General features: G+C 39.6%; 1 protein-coding gene across 2 annotated transcripts in view; it reads right to left on the bottom strand.

The window, feature by feature from the left end:
- The window catches only part of GRM8 (glutamate metabotropic receptor 8), a 1,729,433-nt gene that overhangs the window by 709,617 nt on the left and 1,001,460 nt on the right, over positions 1-18,356 (bottom strand). For both annotated transcript variants that reach the window (XM_073573421.1, XM_073573422.1), the window contains exons 4-6: positions 4,458-4,593; positions 3,807-3,961; positions 601-738 (exon numbers count right to left, since the gene is read on the bottom strand). In XM_073573421.1, coding sequence (XP_073429522.1) covers positions 601-738; positions 3,807-3,961; positions 4,458-4,593 — 429 coding nt within the window. The remainder of the gene's footprint in view (positions 1-600; positions 739-3,806; positions 3,962-4,457; positions 4,594-18,356) is intronic.

Below are 18,356 nucleotides of genomic sequence, written 5' to 3' on the forward strand. Positions count from 1 at the left end.
ATATGAGAGCATAATATTGGATTGCAAATGCTGCATGTAACAGGTAATAACAAAAACAAAAGCCCCACATTTTACAATATAATTTAAGCTGAATAAAGTTAAAGAAAAATAGTAAAGAGTTCAAGATCGGTGGTATAGTAAAAAAGTTAGACTTTAAAAGCTATTTTATGTCAGGACTTGTCTGTTGGATGTGCTTGAGTGCAGTTGTCATCAATCAGCATAGATCAACAACCTATCTAGTATTGTATACCCAAATGACCTAGTGGCAATCTATAGGTCAGTAACAAATCCACATAAAACCTTCAATAAAATTGACCCACAAATGTCTTCTAACAAAGGTATCTGTAAAGAGAACCAAGAAGCTCAGGCAATTAAAATGACAGGTAGTTTTGTATGTGAAAGGATGCAGCCATTTAAAAGTGTTCCTGGTCAATTACTAATGGGCCATTTATTATTGTACTACAGCACTGGATAATTTCTAAAAGTTAGTAATGTAACATATTCCTGTAACATATGTTATTTTTTTTGCTATATGTATTAAATAAATGAAGGCAGATTATTTTTAAAGCATACAATAACTGATAAAAGTAGCATCCTTACCAGTACATTTCTTTAAATGACTGTTCTTTTTGCCATGTGATCCCAGTTTGCAGTTAAAGTTCTCTTCCCAAAACTCTGCAAACCATACATTTCTTCGGTTATTGGATAATGACCGAGATCTAAAATATCTATCAAATCCTGTTTCACAAAAACAAACATATTCATTAATTCACATAATGACCAATAAAATGTTCCATTTAAAGTGTTGCCATCTGTTCTACCATATGTGATATAATGTGGTCAGGAAAAGTACTTTAGATAACCAGGGTGGAAATTTGGTTCATGCTGTTATAATTTTATATATTTTATATATTAGTTTGTACTTATTTAAAGTATGTAATTGTTCTTCTTTTGTTTAAGTGTTCAGGAAGGTTCAAAGTTTTTAATACAAATAGATGCTGTAAATTCTTCAATTTAACCCCTTTCTGACTTCCGGTATCAATATACGCAGATGTTGGGCTCCCTCCCTTTGATGTGGGCTCCAGCACTGAGCCCAAATCTTTCCCGGAACATGTCATCTGTGTTTCTAAGAGCCACAGGTGGAATCGCGATCCATCCACTGCTGTTAACCCATTAAATGCCCTGTCAAACTCTGACAGCTGCATTTAACTCGCACTTCAGGCAAACGCGCAGAAATTCCGCCCATCGGTGACCCCGTCACTTGATCACAGGTCACCGATGGGTTGGCATGACAACAGCAGACCTCTATGATTGTCACTGCCGGATTGCTATAAGCTCTACCCGGTGCTCATAGCACGTCAGCAATTCTGCTACATGCAGGTGAGCTGATCATTGCCTATATGTAGCAGAGCTTCAGATTATGGCTGCTTCTAGTCTCCCATGAAGAATATTGAAGCATGCCAAAAGTAAAAAAAATGTTTAAAAATATAAAAAAAATGAAAATATATAAAAGTTCAAATCACCCCCCTTTCACCCCATTCAAAATAAAATAATAAAAAAAACAAATATACACATATTTTGTATCGCCCCAATTAACCTGATCGCTAAACAGCATAACAAGGAAAAAATCAAAACACCCAAATTACATTTTTTTGGTTGCTGCAACATTACATTATCTGCAGCAAAATGGTATCATTAAAACATCTGCTCGGCATGCAAAAAATGAGCTCTCACCCAACCCAAGATCACGAAAAATGGAGATGCTACGAGTATCGGAAAATGCCACATTTTTTTTTTCTTAATTTTTGGAATTTCTTTTCACCACTTAAATAAAAAAGAACCTAGACACATTTGGTGTCCATGAACTCATAATGACCTAGAAAATCTTATTGGCAGGTCAGTTTTAGCATTTAGTAAACATGAAGAGAAAAAAACAACTGTGGGATTGCACTTTTTTTGCAATTTCACCCCGCTTGGAATTTTTTTTCCTATTTTTGAGTACACAGAATGGTAAAACCAATGGTGTTGTTCAAAAGTACAACTCATCTCACAAAAAAACAAGCCCCACATAGCCATTTTGACCAATAAATAAAAAAGTTATGGCTCTGGGAAAAAGGGGAGCAAAAAATGAAAATGCAAAAACAAAAATAGCTCTGGTTGTTAGCGTGTTAAACACTACCATACATTTTGAATGGAGAAAAACCATTTAGTGACTGGTTTGATAATTTTTAACATTTTTAAGTCTAAAGAATAAATCTTAAAGGCATTGTAAGGGTACCTAATATTGATTAACTTTCCTTAGAATTGGTAATTAATGTCAGATTAGTGATAGTCTGACAACCCCCCCAATCAGCTGTTATTAACTCCTGCTGTGGGTACTACAGATTAAACACAGATGTGCTTTCCAGCTCTGTTCAATCATTCCAGGCAACTAACATAGCTCATAATAGCTGATAAGCGTCAGACTGATCTAACATCAAACAAATATATTCAAGTGCAATTTAATTTTCCTTAAAAAGTTAATTTTTCTAACAATTCAAATATTGTGCATAAATAAATTCATAGTTTACATCTTTTTAACCAAATTATTTGAAAAATGTATGATCCTGAATCCCAAAATATGTTGTGTGAATTATAGTGGCACAGTCCTATTAAAAGTAGTTTATTAAAGAAGCACTCCATCAAAATTGTATACTCAAAATATTGCAATCATCATATTACATAGCACTGTGTACTTACAATTGCTCATTTTGCCCTTATCCCAGTTAATTCTTCTTCTTTCCATGACGTTTATGACATTACATGATTAAAAACTGACTAGCTGAATCCTTCTAAGCTCTATGTAGTAATGGGAGGTCAATTCTATTTTCTTCAGTTCCTGACCAAGCTGCTCTGCTTCCCCCCCCCAACTGCCAGTGATTTTTAGTGAGGTAGAAGTGAAATTCTAATTATGACTCATGCAGAGAAAATTGATCTCCTGATTTTACATTGACCTTCAGCAAGTCCTTTTCAATCATGTGATGTCATATACAGTATCTAATGGAAGAACATAATAATTAGCTGTAAAAAAAAGTCCAGTTAGATGAAGACTTAAAAATATTTTTATTTAATTACACAATAAAAGGGAAACTAAACAAATAGACATAGTACAATACCATAATTAATCATAGTAAGGAGATAATAACATAATTAGCACAAGGGCCATAAGTAACTGTGATCCCTCCAACTTACGTTTTGCCTACCGTGGCTTTCTGCTTGAGAAAGCCATGGTAGGCGAAACATACGTTGGAGGGAGCTGGAGACACATTGAGCCACTTATCATGGGTATTTATGATCCTATTACATTTTCTATGCACTTTATTTGGATATACAGACTTTAAGTCTGTCCACTATATGCACTTTATATTGTTCATGGATTTTTTAAGATCACAGTTACTTATGGCCCATGTGCTAATTATGTTATAATCTCCTTACTATGATTAATTGTGGTATTGTACTATGTCTATTTGTTTGGTTTCCTTTTTGCTGTGTAATTAAATAAAAATATTTTTAAGTTTTCATCTAACTGGACTTTTTTGGTCTGTTCATAATTTTGAGTAAGTTATTATTATCTTTCATGAACATCCCTCATATGTTGTTTGTATGATAAGTGAGTGATTCTCACTAGGTTGTTGGTCTATAATAATTAGCTGTGTAGAAGGGAAAAATGAGCAATTTTAAGTACCCAAATTTGATGAGAGTGCTTCTTTAAGTATCCTCTTGATAGATATTCTATTTTTCTATTTATTAGAAAACGGGAATAATACCGTCTATTGAGGCTCTCTTTGGCAGGATTGTAACAGCTCCATCTGCCATCTCCTCTTGCTGGTAAACTGGTGCTATTTTAGAGCCCCAGCTGTCTGAACCAATCCAAAGGAAATGTCCAGTTTGATTGTATCTTTTAGCGGATTCAAGGATTCGTCTGCAGGAAAAAAGAATAAAAGGAAAATAGAAAGAAAGAAATGTCAATTGATTTCAGTCAAGACGCATTAACTAGATTCACTAAACATTCAGGGAGGAAACGATTAGTCAATCATCCTGTCTACTTGACTCTAACTTCAGACACAAATTTAGAAAAAAGCGATAGCACCGCTCTGTGTGAGTAGTTCATGTTAATTTGCTTTTTTCTAACCCTAATGTACCATACCTTGTCTATCATTCTCATTTCATTTATCTCATTCAATCTTGTGTCTTAATCCATGGGACACTATAGCGTTACAGAAAGACAGCCAGGCGGTCTCACAGGAACAGTTGAATAGCGTTTGTCTAAATGCAATTGAAATTTGCTACACCTCCAGTCTCACAAGGGTACCCTTGACGAGTTAATGTAAAACTGATAAGAAAGAAATAGGTTTAAGCAATTCTCCTGTCACTGGAAAAGATCAAACATGTCACAAACAATAGGAGGAAACCATCACCTTATGTCATCTTCATTTGCAAAAATGATTATTGCCCGAGCATTGGGGGTTTCCAGCAGGCGCTTAATGATTTTATCATATTCTCCAGGCTTGGGTTCTCGGGGGATTTTCAGTGATTGGGCAATGCAAACACCACCTGTAAAGACATAATACACTTCATCTCAGAAAAGCCACACTTTGAAGATTACTGATTAATGCTTCTTGTAAACTCCATTTGGTTTATATAAATAGATCTAATATAAATCCCCTTCAATTAACTCAACATGTGTACACATCAGTTTTAATAGTCTGTTGCACTCAAACACAGAATTTTCTAGAATGTGTTATCTGTGCGGTTTGGTTTATAAAATGTGAAGTGAAAAGAAAATGAATGCATTTAGTACTATTTCACATACATGTCTGCTTATATTTCATACACACTTATAAAACGGGATTAAAGAGCCCAGTTAAAACTGGTTGTTATTGTAAAGAGTCAACAGGGTTATACTGTGATGTAATGACTTCAGACAGCAGCATTTTGTGCAATTACATGCTAAATTACATCAAAACAGGAAAAACATTGACAATTACAATAAGGGAATCTAGAGAACAGCAAAAATTTGGATTGCAGTCGGTCCAATGTTAGTCAATGAGGCAGTGCAGATCTGTGGATGTTTCCTCAGCTGTATTCGGTGTGAGAAAAAATTACAGCATGCTGAGATTTGACTATGAAATTAGATGGGGGGGAAATCGCATGCTATACAGACCATCAGTATGGCATCTGATATTTACTGATACATTACATTTGTAGCATAGGGAATTCAAAATGATAATGTAAAAATATTAATAATTGCTGAGTAAAAAGACGAATTTCATACGGACAGCATACAGATGACAAGTAAGAAAAAATAATCCCACTGATGGATGAAAATGGGACCAATTTTTTTATACGGAAGTAGTGGAAGGAAGAAAAAGAAAGAGAGATAAAAGATGACAGCATCAGCATTTGCAGAATCTGAAAAATCAGTTATATAGTGTAGCTGGAATTTTCCAGGTGACTTTGTGTTGTTATTTCTCACTTTTAATGCACTAGATAGCAGCAGCAAGTCAGCATCATATTTGCTATAGAAAAATTAACCTCAAATCAATGTCAGTCAGAAAATGTGTGCTTTCTAGTCACAAGCAACTGGATTGATTGTTTGCATTTTTTGTGCAATGCTTTTTATAAGGCTGAAATCACACCAGTGTATGGCATCCGATGCGAGAGCATTGGATGCGATATGCTAATGACCCTAGACTCCAGCTCTTCTGCATGCTGGAGTCGAGTCTCATGCTATTGTGCTGCGATTCTCTCGCATGAAAAGATCGCAGCACAGGTGCGGAGATGATGGAGAAAGTAATGTCTCCATCTCCTCCACTACCTGTCTCGGTAAATATCGGACTGCACTAGGGTGACATCTGAATGCAGTCCGATCTTTCACACACACCCATAGACTTTGCTAAATACAAAACAAATTTTATAAAAACTCCTCACAAAATAAGTGCACCTCAATACACCACACCCATGCAGCTTCTGTGCGGGTCTGGGCACAAAATTCAAAACATTTTGTCAAAGAAAAATTCATGAGCTTTCATAACCACAGTTTTCTCACCCTCGTCATCATTTTTTGTGAAAACAAAAGACATTTTTGGTCATCCCCCAGCTGTCTGCATTCCCTTGGTTGGTTATCAAAAATGCATCTATCAATCCATCCCTCTCTCCCTAACTCATCCTTCATACATCTATCCATCCATCACTCCCTCCCTCATCCATCCATCACTCCCTCCCTCATCCATCCATCCATCATCAATTCCACTTTTTTTTAGGGAAATCACTTAAAATAACAGAGACAAAAAAAAAACTAAACAAAAATAAAAAAAATACAACCATGACACAAAGGTCAAAGTGGAGACAAGGTGGAGGTGGGTGTGCTGGTGTACATGGAACAAAGGGAGGGGGCAATTTTTTTTAGCTTTTACATTCTTTTTTTAATTTTGCTTGAACAAATAACTTAAAATTAATAACATAGTCAACCAAAAAATTACCAAAAATAAAACAAATTGAGCCATGATGCAGAGGTCCAAGTGGAGGAGGGAGTGGAGTTGGATGTGGTGGAGTATGCAGAAGAAGGGGAGCGGGCAAACACTTTCTTTTTAAAAAAACAAACAAATGACTTAAAATAGCAGAGAAAAAACAAAAGCAAAGATTTTTAAACAATAAAAAAATCGAACCATGAGGCAAAGCTTCAAGTGTACTATGGGGTTGAGGTGGACATGGTAGTGTAAGTGTAAGAGAGGGCCAACACTGTTTTCAATTTCAATTTTTTTTTTTTTTTTAAATTTTGACATGAAACAAATGTAAAATACAGCTGGTATAATTAACTAGTCTAGGTCATTGTATAGTAAGAGTTATTTTTAATGGTTTCAGCACTCCAATTAATTATTTTACTAATTATATATCTATATACACTCACTGGCCACTTTATTAGGTACACCATGCTAGTAACGGGTTGGACCCCCTTTTGCCTTCAGAACTGCCTCAATTCTTCGTGGCAGAGATTCAACAAGGTGCTGGAAGCATTCCTCAGAGATTTTGGACCATATTGACATGATGGCATCACACAGTTGGCGCAGATTTGTCGGCTGCACATCCCTGATGCGAATCTCCCGTTCCACCACATCCCAAAGATGCTCTATTGGATTGAGATCTGGTGACTGAGGAGGCCATTTGAGTACAGTGAACTCATTGTCATGTTCAAGAAACCAATCTGAGATGATTCGAGCTTTATGACATGGCGCATTATCCTGCTGAAAGTAGCCATCAGATGCCTGTTCTTAGCTGAGAGGAGTGGTACCCAGTGTGGTCTTCTGCTGCTGTAGCCCATCTGCCTCAAAGTTCGACGCACTGTGCGTTCAGAGATGCTCTTCTGCCTACCTTGGTTGTAACGGGTGGCAATTTGAGTCACTGTTGCCTTTCTATCAGCTCGAACCAGTATGCCCATTCTCCTCTGACCTCTGGCATCAACAAGGCATTTCCGGCCACAGAACTGCCGCTCACTGGATTTTTTTTCTTTTTCGGACCATTCTCTGTAAACCCTAGAGATGGTTGTGCGTGAAAATCCCAGTAGATCAGCAGTTTCTGAAATACTCAGACCAGCCCTTCTGGCACCAACAATCTTGCCACGTTCAAAGGCACTCAAATCACCTTTCTTCCCCATACTGATGCTCGGTTTGAACTGCAGGAGATTGTCTTGACCATGTCTACATGCCTAAATGCACTGAGTTGCCGCCATGTGATTGGCTGATTAGAAATTAAGTCTTAACACACAGTTGGACAGGTGTACCTAATAAAGTGGCCAGTGAGTGTATAATTCCACCACATGTGCTCAGGAGTCCCTCCTCCAGCTTGCTGTATTCTGACATGTGTTCCACATGAGGCCCCTTCCTCCAGCTTCCTGTATTTTGCCATGTGCTGGTAAAACAGGTTTCATTCAGGATTGAGGGGATGTACTTTTTTAGCCAGTGGACAATAGACTTGTGACATCATTCCCCATACAGTGGGGCTGGACTCACCTCTTTTTAGCTGGACATAAAGAACTAGGAGACATGTGTTTCTCTCTCTCTCTCTCTGGGATGATCAGTGGTGGACTTTTACCTTTAATAAGGACTAATGTTTGGATTGATGCATATGTATTTATAGTTTATATTGTTTATTATTTAATCTTATCATTTATTAAGTAAATTAATTTAGTTTTATTCAATTCTCATGTGAGCATTTTCTTATTCATTACAATCCAATTGAACCCATTACAAAACAGTCATGACTTTCTGATCCTTGCCTTGTTCATTTTTAGGAATGTCATCCTCCCCATGATGTCTGTAGACAGGGTGATGTGCCTGTCTGTGATGACACCACCTGCGGTGCTAAAGACACTCTCTGACATTACACTTGCTGCAGGGCAGGCCAGCATCTCCAAAGCATACACGGCAAGCCCTGAACATGTGTCCAATTTTGACACCCAATAGTTAAATGGGGCAGACACATCTGTTTGTACATGAATATGTGTGGACATGCAGTCTTTCACCATGTTCTGAAGATGCTGCATCATGCTGATGCTGGCAGTATCACCTAGTGGTACTGTGTGTTGTGGCATGCTCATGAAATTTTGCTACATTGAGGCCATGCTAACTCTGCCTTTCAAGGTGGTGATGACAGAGCTGTGTGGGTGACTTCTTTCTCTGCCTTGCTGTTCTACTGAACCGCTGCTGTCAGTGGGAAAGCCTTCAGTAGTTTCTGTACAATCTTCTGCTTGAATTGATGCATTTTTAGATCCTGATCCAGTGACGGAAGCAATGATGGGACATCGCCCTTGCAGCAGGGATCCAACAAGGTAAGATCCCAGTAATCTGCACTGGAGATAAAACTGGCAACTTGGCTGTCATTGCGTAGGCATTCCAGCATATATTGACTCTTTAGTCTTTCTCTCTAGGGTTTGGCGGAAGGAAAGCTGAACAGTACCATGGGACAGTGTGGATATGCTTGGTGAAACTGGTGATGGTAATAGTGTCACACTGTCTTTTTGTGGAGAGACAGGTGGCTCTGTTGATTTTTAGAGGGGGAGAGACCGAGACTGCAGCAGAAGAGGGAGCAGGAGAAGGCTTTGATCTGTCATGCTTATTAACATGTGTACTCCACTGCAGCTCATGCTTAGATTTCAGATGCCTGATCCTGCAGGTGGTGCTCAGGTTCAGCAAATTTATGCCTCTCTTCAGGCTCTGATGCCACAGTGAACAAACCACCCATGTCTTGTTGTCAGGACATTGTCTGAAGAAATCCCAAGCCAGCTAGCTCCTTTGAGCTGGCTTGGATATGCTAATTTTCTTGGCATGGTGGCCAGTAGCAGCCAACATACTGGCTTTAGGCTGACGGCTGTGCTTTTCCACCCTGCTCCCTCTTAGTCTGTAATCCTGGGGCAGCGAGACAACCTCCTCTTCCTTTAAACTGAGCATGTCACTATGATGGTCTTTGTGCCATGTGGGGTCTATGACCTCATTATCCCACTCAACATCTTCATACCACCCCAAGCCCTGCCCTCCTTGCTGCTCAGCACACTGAAAAAAGACCCAACAGTTCATATCTGTATTTCCACATCCTCTGAGATGTCCTGCAGTGATCTGCCCATGTTCTCATACGCTGACATATAAGTTGTTGAGCATCAGTGCACACAGTCTCTTGTGGTGCAGGACCAGGTGGATGGGCCATGGAACCACAGCCAACCAAAATTCTTCTGAATGACTTGTGGCTCAGACATCTAATAGATATGCCTTTTCTGGGGCAGCTGCGGGATGCTATTTTTATGCTGGGGAGGGCCAATATCAATTGCCCCTTCCTAGTCTGAGAAAAACAGCCATAGGCTGTCTGTTTTAGCTTGGCTAGTTGTCAGAGATGGGGGGACCCCACACCATTTTTTAAATTTATTTATTTAAATAATTAACCCCTTTCCTACATTAGACGTACTATTCTGTCCATGTGACCTGGGACCTAAGTCCCAAGGACGGAATAGTACGTCTAGCTCGATCAGCTGCAATTACAGGGGGGAGCGCAGCTGATCGCGGCCAGGTGTGATTATCACAGCTGACACCCAGCACTATGTGTCAGGGGTGGTCACGGACCTCCCCTGACACATTAACCCCTGGCACACTGCGATCAAACACGATTGCAGTGTACCGGGGGTTTAGGAAAGCATAGGCAGGGAAGGGGCTCCCTATGTGCTTCCCTGAGACCCCCCACAGCAGCGCTGCTGCGGGGGTCGCCTTCCCTGCAGGTCCTTCAGGGGCCTGCAGGGAGGCGGCTTCCTCATGCCTGCAAAGCACCGGCATGAGGAAGCCTGCAGCACTGCCTGTGACAGATCAGCGATCTGTCACAGCGATCTGTGATGTGACTGATCTGCGATCTGTCACATGACAGTGATGTCCCCCCTGGGACAATGTAATAAATTTAAAAAAAAGTGTAAAAATAATTTATAAAAACATCGCTAAATAAATTAAAAAAAAAAATATTCCCTAATAAATTCATTTTTTGAAAATAAAAAAAACAATAAAAGTACACATATTTGGTATCGCCGCATCTGTAACGACCCGCCCTATAAAACTGTCCCACTAGTTAACCCCTTTATTGAATCCCTTAAAAAATAAAAATAAAAAACAAAGCAAAAAATAAAGCTTTAACATCATACCGCCGAAGAAAAAGTGCAATAACGCGCGATCAAAAAGACGGACATAAATAACCATGGTACCACTGAAAACGTCATCTTGTCCCGCAAAAAACGAGCCACCACACAGCATCATCATCAGCGAAAAAATAAAAAAGTTATAACTCGCAGAATAAAGCGATGCAAAATAATTATTTTTTATATAAAATTGTTTTCATTGCATAAAAGCGCCAAAACATAAAAAATGACATAAATGAGATATCGCTGTAACCATACTGACCCAAAGAATAAAACCGTTTTATCAATTTTACCGCACGCGGAACGGTGTAAACGCACCCCCCAAAAGAAATTCATGAAACGCTGGTTTTTGTTCATTCTGCGTCCCAAAAATCAGAATAAAAAGCGATCAAAAAAGTCACGTGCCTGAAAATGGTACTCATAAAAACAACAGCTTGTCCCGCAAAAAATAAGATCTCACATGACTCGGTGGGTCAAAATATGGAAAAATTATAGCTCTCAAAATGTGGTGATGCATAAACTATTTTTACAATAAAAAGCGTCTTTTAGCGTGCGACAGCTGCCAAAAGTAAAAACCAGCTATAAATAGTAAATCAAACCGCTCTTTATCACCCCCTTAGGGAAAAAAAATAAAATTAAAAAAATGTATTTCCATTTTCCCATTAGGGCTAGGGTTAGGGTTAGGGCTAGGGTTAGGGCTAGGGTTAGGGCTAGGGGTGTGTTGGGGTTAGAGTTGGAGTTAGAATTGGGGGGTTTCCACTGTTTTGGCACATCAGGGGCTTTCCAAACGCTACATGGTGTCCGATCTAAATTCCAGCCAAAAAAGTCAAATGGCACCGCTCCCTTCCGAGCTCTGCCATGCGTCCAAATAGTGGTTTACCCCAACATATGGGGTATCAGCGTACTCAGGACAAATTGCACAATAACTTTTGGGTCCTGTTACTCTTGGGAAAATAACAATTGGGGGTGAAAAGATCATTTTTGTGGAAAAAATATGATTTTTTTAATTGTACGGCTGTACGTTATAAACTTCTGTGAAGTCCTTGGGGGTTCAAAGTGCTGACCACATATCTAGATAGGTTCCTTGGGGGGTATAGTTTGCAAAATGGGGTCATTTGTCTGGGGTTTCCACTGTTTAGGCACATCAGGAGCTTTCCAAACTTGACATGGCTTCCGATCTGAATTCCAGCCAATTTTGCAGTGAAAAAGCCAAACGGCGCTCCTTCCCTTCCGAGTTCTGCCATGCGCCCAAACAGTGGTTCCCCCCACATATCAGGTATCGGCGTACTCAGGACAATTTGCACAATAACTTTTCCAGTCCAATTTCTCCTGTTACCCTTGGCAAAATAAAAAATTGGACCTGAAGTAATTTTTTTTGTGAAAAAAAGTTAAATGTTCATTTTTTAAACATTTAAAAAATTCCTGTGAAGCACCTGAAGGGCTAATAAACTTCTTGAATCTGGTTTTGAGCACCTTAAGGAGTGCAGTTTTTAGAATAGTGTCACTTTTGGGTATTTTCTATCATATAGACCCCTCAAAGTGACTTCAAATGTGATGTAGTCGGTAAAAATAAAATAGTGCTGTAAAAATGAGAAATCGCTGGTCAACTTTTAACCCTTATAACTTCCTAACAAAAAAAATATGGTTCCCAAATTGTGCTGATGTAAAGTAAACATGTGGGAAATGTTACTTATTTAGTTTTTTGAGTGCCATATCTCTGTGATTTAAGAGCATAAAAATTCAAAGTTGGAAAATTGCGAAATTTTGAAAATTTTCACAAAATTTCTGTTTTTTTCACAAATAGACGCAAGTTATATGAATGAAATTTTACCACTGACATGAAGTACAGTATGTCACGAGAAAACCATGTCAGAATCACCGGGATCCATGGAAGCGTTCCAGAGTTATTACCTCATAAAGGGACAGTGGTCAGAATTGTAAAAATTGGCCCAGGCATTAACATGCAAACCACCCTTGGGAGTAAAGGGGTTAAAAATATGGTCCGAGGACCCCTCTATTTTTGATAACCAGTCAATTTAAAGCTGAAAAGTGGGTTTTGCATCCCACAGCTGTTAACTTTACCTGAGCTGGTTTTCAAAAATACAGGGGAACCCCCACTAACTATTTATTGCATTGGCATTGGATGATGAACACTTATCAGCCTCACCAGCTCACACTGCTGTCAGCATCTGCTTTTTTACCACCGGTCAGAGCTGCTGGCTCACACGCTATCATATGTCTGACAGCATGGAAGCCACAGCGCTGTGACCGACTGTAGCAAATTTACTGCCTATGAGAGCCGGTGTTTCTCGCACTGTCACAGATGATAGCTTGGGAAACACCTGATATTCGGGCTGCCAAACCAGAACAGTAATGAGGACTTCCTAGAGAACTCCATGTTCAGAATTCTCCCATCAATAGACATTATTTTATTGTGTGTGTGTGGTATTTATTTCCATTCAAATGTTTATTTATATTTACGTCTTTTCTCTCATCAGTTTTGTTCTTCACCAATGGGCCTATTCAATTGATCCAGCAGGCATACAATTTGATATTGTCACTTATTGACTATCACTATATGGGTGATGCTGCCTAGAAACCATATATATGTATGCATGCCATTTTCTCCTCCTTTACCTCATTTGTTTATTTTTTATGTGAACAGGATTGGGCCCCTGCCAAAGATTATTATCAATTTAAAAGTCTGTTGGAGTGGGGTTTTTGTAACTAAGGCCGGGTTCACACTTGCATTTGGCTTGTGTGCGTAGGACTGCTACTCCTTCCCTTAAGCTCTGTCTACTTCCGTAAGCGCCCTGGTCATCTTGCATACCTGCCTTTAACATTGGATACACAGGGACATGTGTTGTATGCAGATACGTCTGCATGCGTCATTTTGACATGCCCGCCGATCGCAACATGTTGCATTTTTGTGCATCCGGCGGGCACGTCAAAACAATGCATCAGCATATCGCATGTCCCTGCATACCCAATGTTAAAGATAGGCATGCAGGATGATGCAGGACGCATGCAGAAGTAGGCGGAGCTTAAGGGAAGAAGTACGCAGCCCTATGCAGACCAGCCAAATGCAAGTGTGAACCTAGCCTAACTCACATGGTTGTAGAGGTTGATCAAAGTAGGAATTTAGTCCTGACTATATTTATCTTGATCTGAACACCATGATAGGAATCATAATATTAGTGACAGAAGAATGTGTTTTTGTCATCCACGAACTACACACATTGCTTATATAATGCACAGTCAACCTAGCTTGGTGTAGGTCACAGGTTTGAGCAAGTGAATTCTTTGTAGTTTTTTTTGCTGAAAATTTCAGTCATCTTCTTGGACTTGGAGGCACTGACAGAATGGTCTGCCTGCTCATAAAAGACAGAGATACATTTTTGACCACTCTTAGTTTAAAAAAGCATAAAAAAGTCTAAGTGTACACTGTGTCTGTGCCCCTACCATACAGAATACAATACAATGAGAGAAAATACTGTAATGTCACCAAGGGTGATCATTCAACAGATAGACCACAAAACTGTTCTCTTTTGGACATTCATCTGGCTGATACATGACTGCATACCATTTGTTATACGTGTGTAGGAAAACACAGCAAAGAGTATACATTTCTTTACAGTGGGTTACTGTGTTGGAAAGATGCCTTTGTATTGATCCAGACTGTGCCCACTGTCGAAGGCATACTTCGTGGTTGTATGTACCCAACAGTGTGCTTAACTGTACAGTGAACCAAGCCTTAGACAATATCTATAGATCAGAAATATAGATGAAAAAAAATATTTGACTATCAGCAGACTGATTTCTGCCTGAGAGGCTGATTAATTGAAATCTTTTTATTAATAATTTGGTGAAAATTTCAAGAGCCTGGACCATGAGAAGAGGGGATTTTATATATATATATATATATATATATATATATATAAATAAAATATATATTGTGGTGTGACTGGTGGTCATGTAGTTAATGTATCACAGGGATGGCAGCTCCTTGTGATGTAGCCTGGAGTGTTTCTCATAAGTGTACGTAAATTTTTAAGTAGTTGTTTTTCACATTTGCATCTGGGCTACGGGTAGCTATGAGAGTTGGAATGGTCTGGCTACCCATGTACCTCACTCCGTGGTGAGGGGGGCTCACTGTACCCCATTTTGCTTGAAGATATGCGTGTGGTTGTGAATTTAGAGGACCTGTGATAAGGTCATGATCATGTGACTAGCTATGTGATAGATAACTGGGAGTGGCAACAGCTATCTAAGGAAAGTGTGTTGCACATGTGAGAGTGTGTTAGACGTCTGTCAGCCTGGACAGAGCTTCCATGTTCCAGGCTCGGATGTCGCATAGCCTGGGGAAGCCGTGCCAGCGAGTCCGAGCCAAAAGTAGTGGACGGTCTTGACAGTCATGTGTGATACTGACCGGGGTCAGTGAGAAGGATTTACAGGATACCTCTGCAGAAAAGAGGGATCCGAGAACCTGCGTAGCCAACAGGTAATGGTCTTGATACCGTGTGATACTGACCGCAGTCAGAAAGAGACTCTGTGTGAACTGATACTTATCGGATACCTCTGAGGATAAGAGGGATCCGAGAACCTGTGTGGCGATCCAACAGGTAACGATCTTGACAACCATGTGTTATACTGACCGGGGTCCGTGAGAAGTATCATTTAGCGAGAGACTGTATTCATTTGTTAAAACTTAATGTTTAACGGGCAGTGCAATGGCTGCTGGAACTGTCTAAATAATAAACCAAATGGACTCGTTTGAACCCTGAGCATGCCAGTGTTTACCTCAAAGACCTGCAAAGTGAGTAATCCCCATCCACTCACATGGTGGAACCTTACAATATATATACAGTATATATATATGAATACAGTATATATTATGTCTGTAAAGCGCTGTGGAATCAATTGTGCTATATAAATGAGTAAAATTAAAAAAAAAATATATATATATATATATTTACACACACACACACATACACAAAAAGACAGACAGATGGATAGAAAAATGGTGGAGAAAGGCTGCGAGGAAACACTTAGCTCTGAGCTAAATGGCAAAGTAACAAGCTCTGTTACACCACAGAGCGGTACTATGAAGCAAAGCAAAAAGACTATACCCTGTTAGATTGCACAGGTGTACAGAAAAATACTAATTGGGGTCCCTATAACTTAACCACCCAGGGAAGATTAAGCTGCTGGTTGACCCTGCTCTGACACACGGTGTGCTTTAGCATGCGTGCCTGAGGATGCCTAGCGCAGATGCTGAGTTCCAGCAGGAGTTCCCACTCTACACTGCCTGTCTAGACCAATACTAGTGCTATTAGTGGCACATCTGCACACAGGGTGGTAAGGTAACCACACACAAACCAAACAAACAAGATACTAGCGCACAGGCGTGCGCCATTGAGCTTTTTATACCTTGCTCAAGTCAAGTCAGACAGGACCTTGCCTGTGGGCCAATATGAAGCTGCCACATCACCAGAGCACCTTACATCTGAGCACCAATGGGAAGGCACGATATCATGGACATGCTCAGTAGGATGAAATCTGGACCTAGGCTCCAGAGCACAGCGCTGCACATGTAAATTAGTAGTCACCTTAGGCTTAGCTGGAGGGCCAGCAGTAACTATACATGCAGCTAGAGCCTGGGCAAGGCACTGGGACCGAATTCCAAGCTTAGCGGTCATCCAAGCAGCTGAGACTGAATGGGAGACCACAGCACCAGACAAGGCTTGAGATCCATCCCATGCAGTGGGAGAATCCCAGAGCTTAACACTCACATCCATTGAATTCAATCATGGTGAGCACATCAGGTTTTTCACATGGATCATGAAAAAACTGCAGACATGTCTTTTTCCAGCACCATGGAGGAAATGCATACCACAAACATGCACACTGATGACACACGGCTGACATCCATGTGACATCTGGCTGACATCCATGTGACATCTGTCTGACATGTACCAGAATTAAATTCTCCGGTGGCTGGGGAAAAGCAATACATTTAGCGCTTTTCCCAGCTGCCAGTTGCTGACTACAACTATCATGATCTTCACTTGGTCTCCCTGCAATCAGCAATGCCAGGTAACACTGGTGACAGTTGTAACCAGCACCACTGTCTGGGAATAGTGCATATTAAATAAATAAGTGAAAAAAATAGCTTTGGGTACCCCTCATTTTTAATAACCAGCTGAAGGAAGGCAGACAGCTTGGTGCTGGTGTTTTATTCTGGTAAGGGGCCAAAATCCATAAAAGTTCCCAGTCTATTAATAACAACTCACAGCTGTCTGCGTATTACCCCGATTATTATCGTATTAAGCATTACCCCAATTGACAATGCACCATGGCAAATAGGAAGAGCCGATGCTTAGTGCCAGAATTGATGCATCAGATGTATGCGCCATTATTGTGAGTCGGCCTGTGAATTGTGGTAACCTTACTGATGTCACCGCTCGCAACGCAGTCCGTACATACACTGCGATCCATGATCAGACCAAGATCCATGGATGTCTGCATGAGGCCTAAGACACATAATTCCATATTCACCATAATGTGGAATCCAAAAAGTCTATGAGGCTGTAACATGAAAGTCTGTGTCACATTTGATACCAGCAAATCTTCAGACTAGTGGATAATAAGTCTAATGCCAATTGATCAAAAAGATGCTATGTGATTACACTAGAATGCAAAAAACATATTGCTTGGATGGTCCATTAGAAAAAGAAGAGGAAATTCAATTCTCATATTTATATAGAATTTCACTTAAAACAATATATTTTACTAATAAGTTGTTTCTGTCATGTCTCTGAGTCTTGGCCCTAATTATTGTATTTCCCATTTTAGCAGAATTCATAGAGGAGTAATGCTTATTTGTGCACATCTGTTTTTTATTTCTCACTGCTATATATTGGTTAGACAGTCTGTCATATTCAAGACAATACAAAAGTTGAAAATCTAGAGAAATGCATTGAAATCAGAGCTCCTGGAGGAGATGGCAATCCTCTCTGTGCTCCAGAACACACACACACACATACGCATACGTCTTCAGTTTGATGAGAATTCCGGGAGGAATATATTTATTGACTTAACATCTGCTGGTTTGCTAGAAAAATACATACTCCTACTAAACAAAAATGAACTTCATCACAATTAATAAACTGAGTATGTTGACGATGCCTGCTCACATAACATGCAGATGAACTTACTGTATATTTACATTATTCTAGCTTCTAATTACACTGTAATTGTAAATGGCAACTAACCGACTAGAGAAATCTACTCATAGATGTGCAGATAAAAACAGCAGAGTTTAACTAGAACTATTGACATTAGTGTTCAAACCGCAATATTATTGATCAGATTTTAGAAACACAAAAGTTTATATCCAGAGAGATCAGACACAGCTTTCAAAGTGCATAAAATAGCTTAGAACTTGTGTAACCTTTGGTGGTTACATGCTAAGCTGCAAATATTGCCTCTGGGTTTTTTATTCCTCTAATGCTTTAACAATACAGCTGTTATGCTTCCTTCCTAATATGAAGCTAGAAAATACTGCAAGAAATCAGTCAGGGAAGCATCTTTTTCCTTGAAGCAAAGATTGAAAAGGTGTCAATCTGCAAAGGTGTTGCCATTTATGCTG

This window comes from Dendrobates tinctorius, unplaced genomic scaffold, assembly GCF_039654945.1.
Source record: "Dendrobates tinctorius isolate UK_male_01 unplaced genomic scaffold, ASM3965494v1 ptg000035l, whole genome shotgun sequence".
In the NCBI taxonomy this organism is placed as follows: Eukaryota; Metazoa; Chordata; class Amphibia; order Anura; family Dendrobatidae; genus Dendrobates; species Dendrobates tinctorius.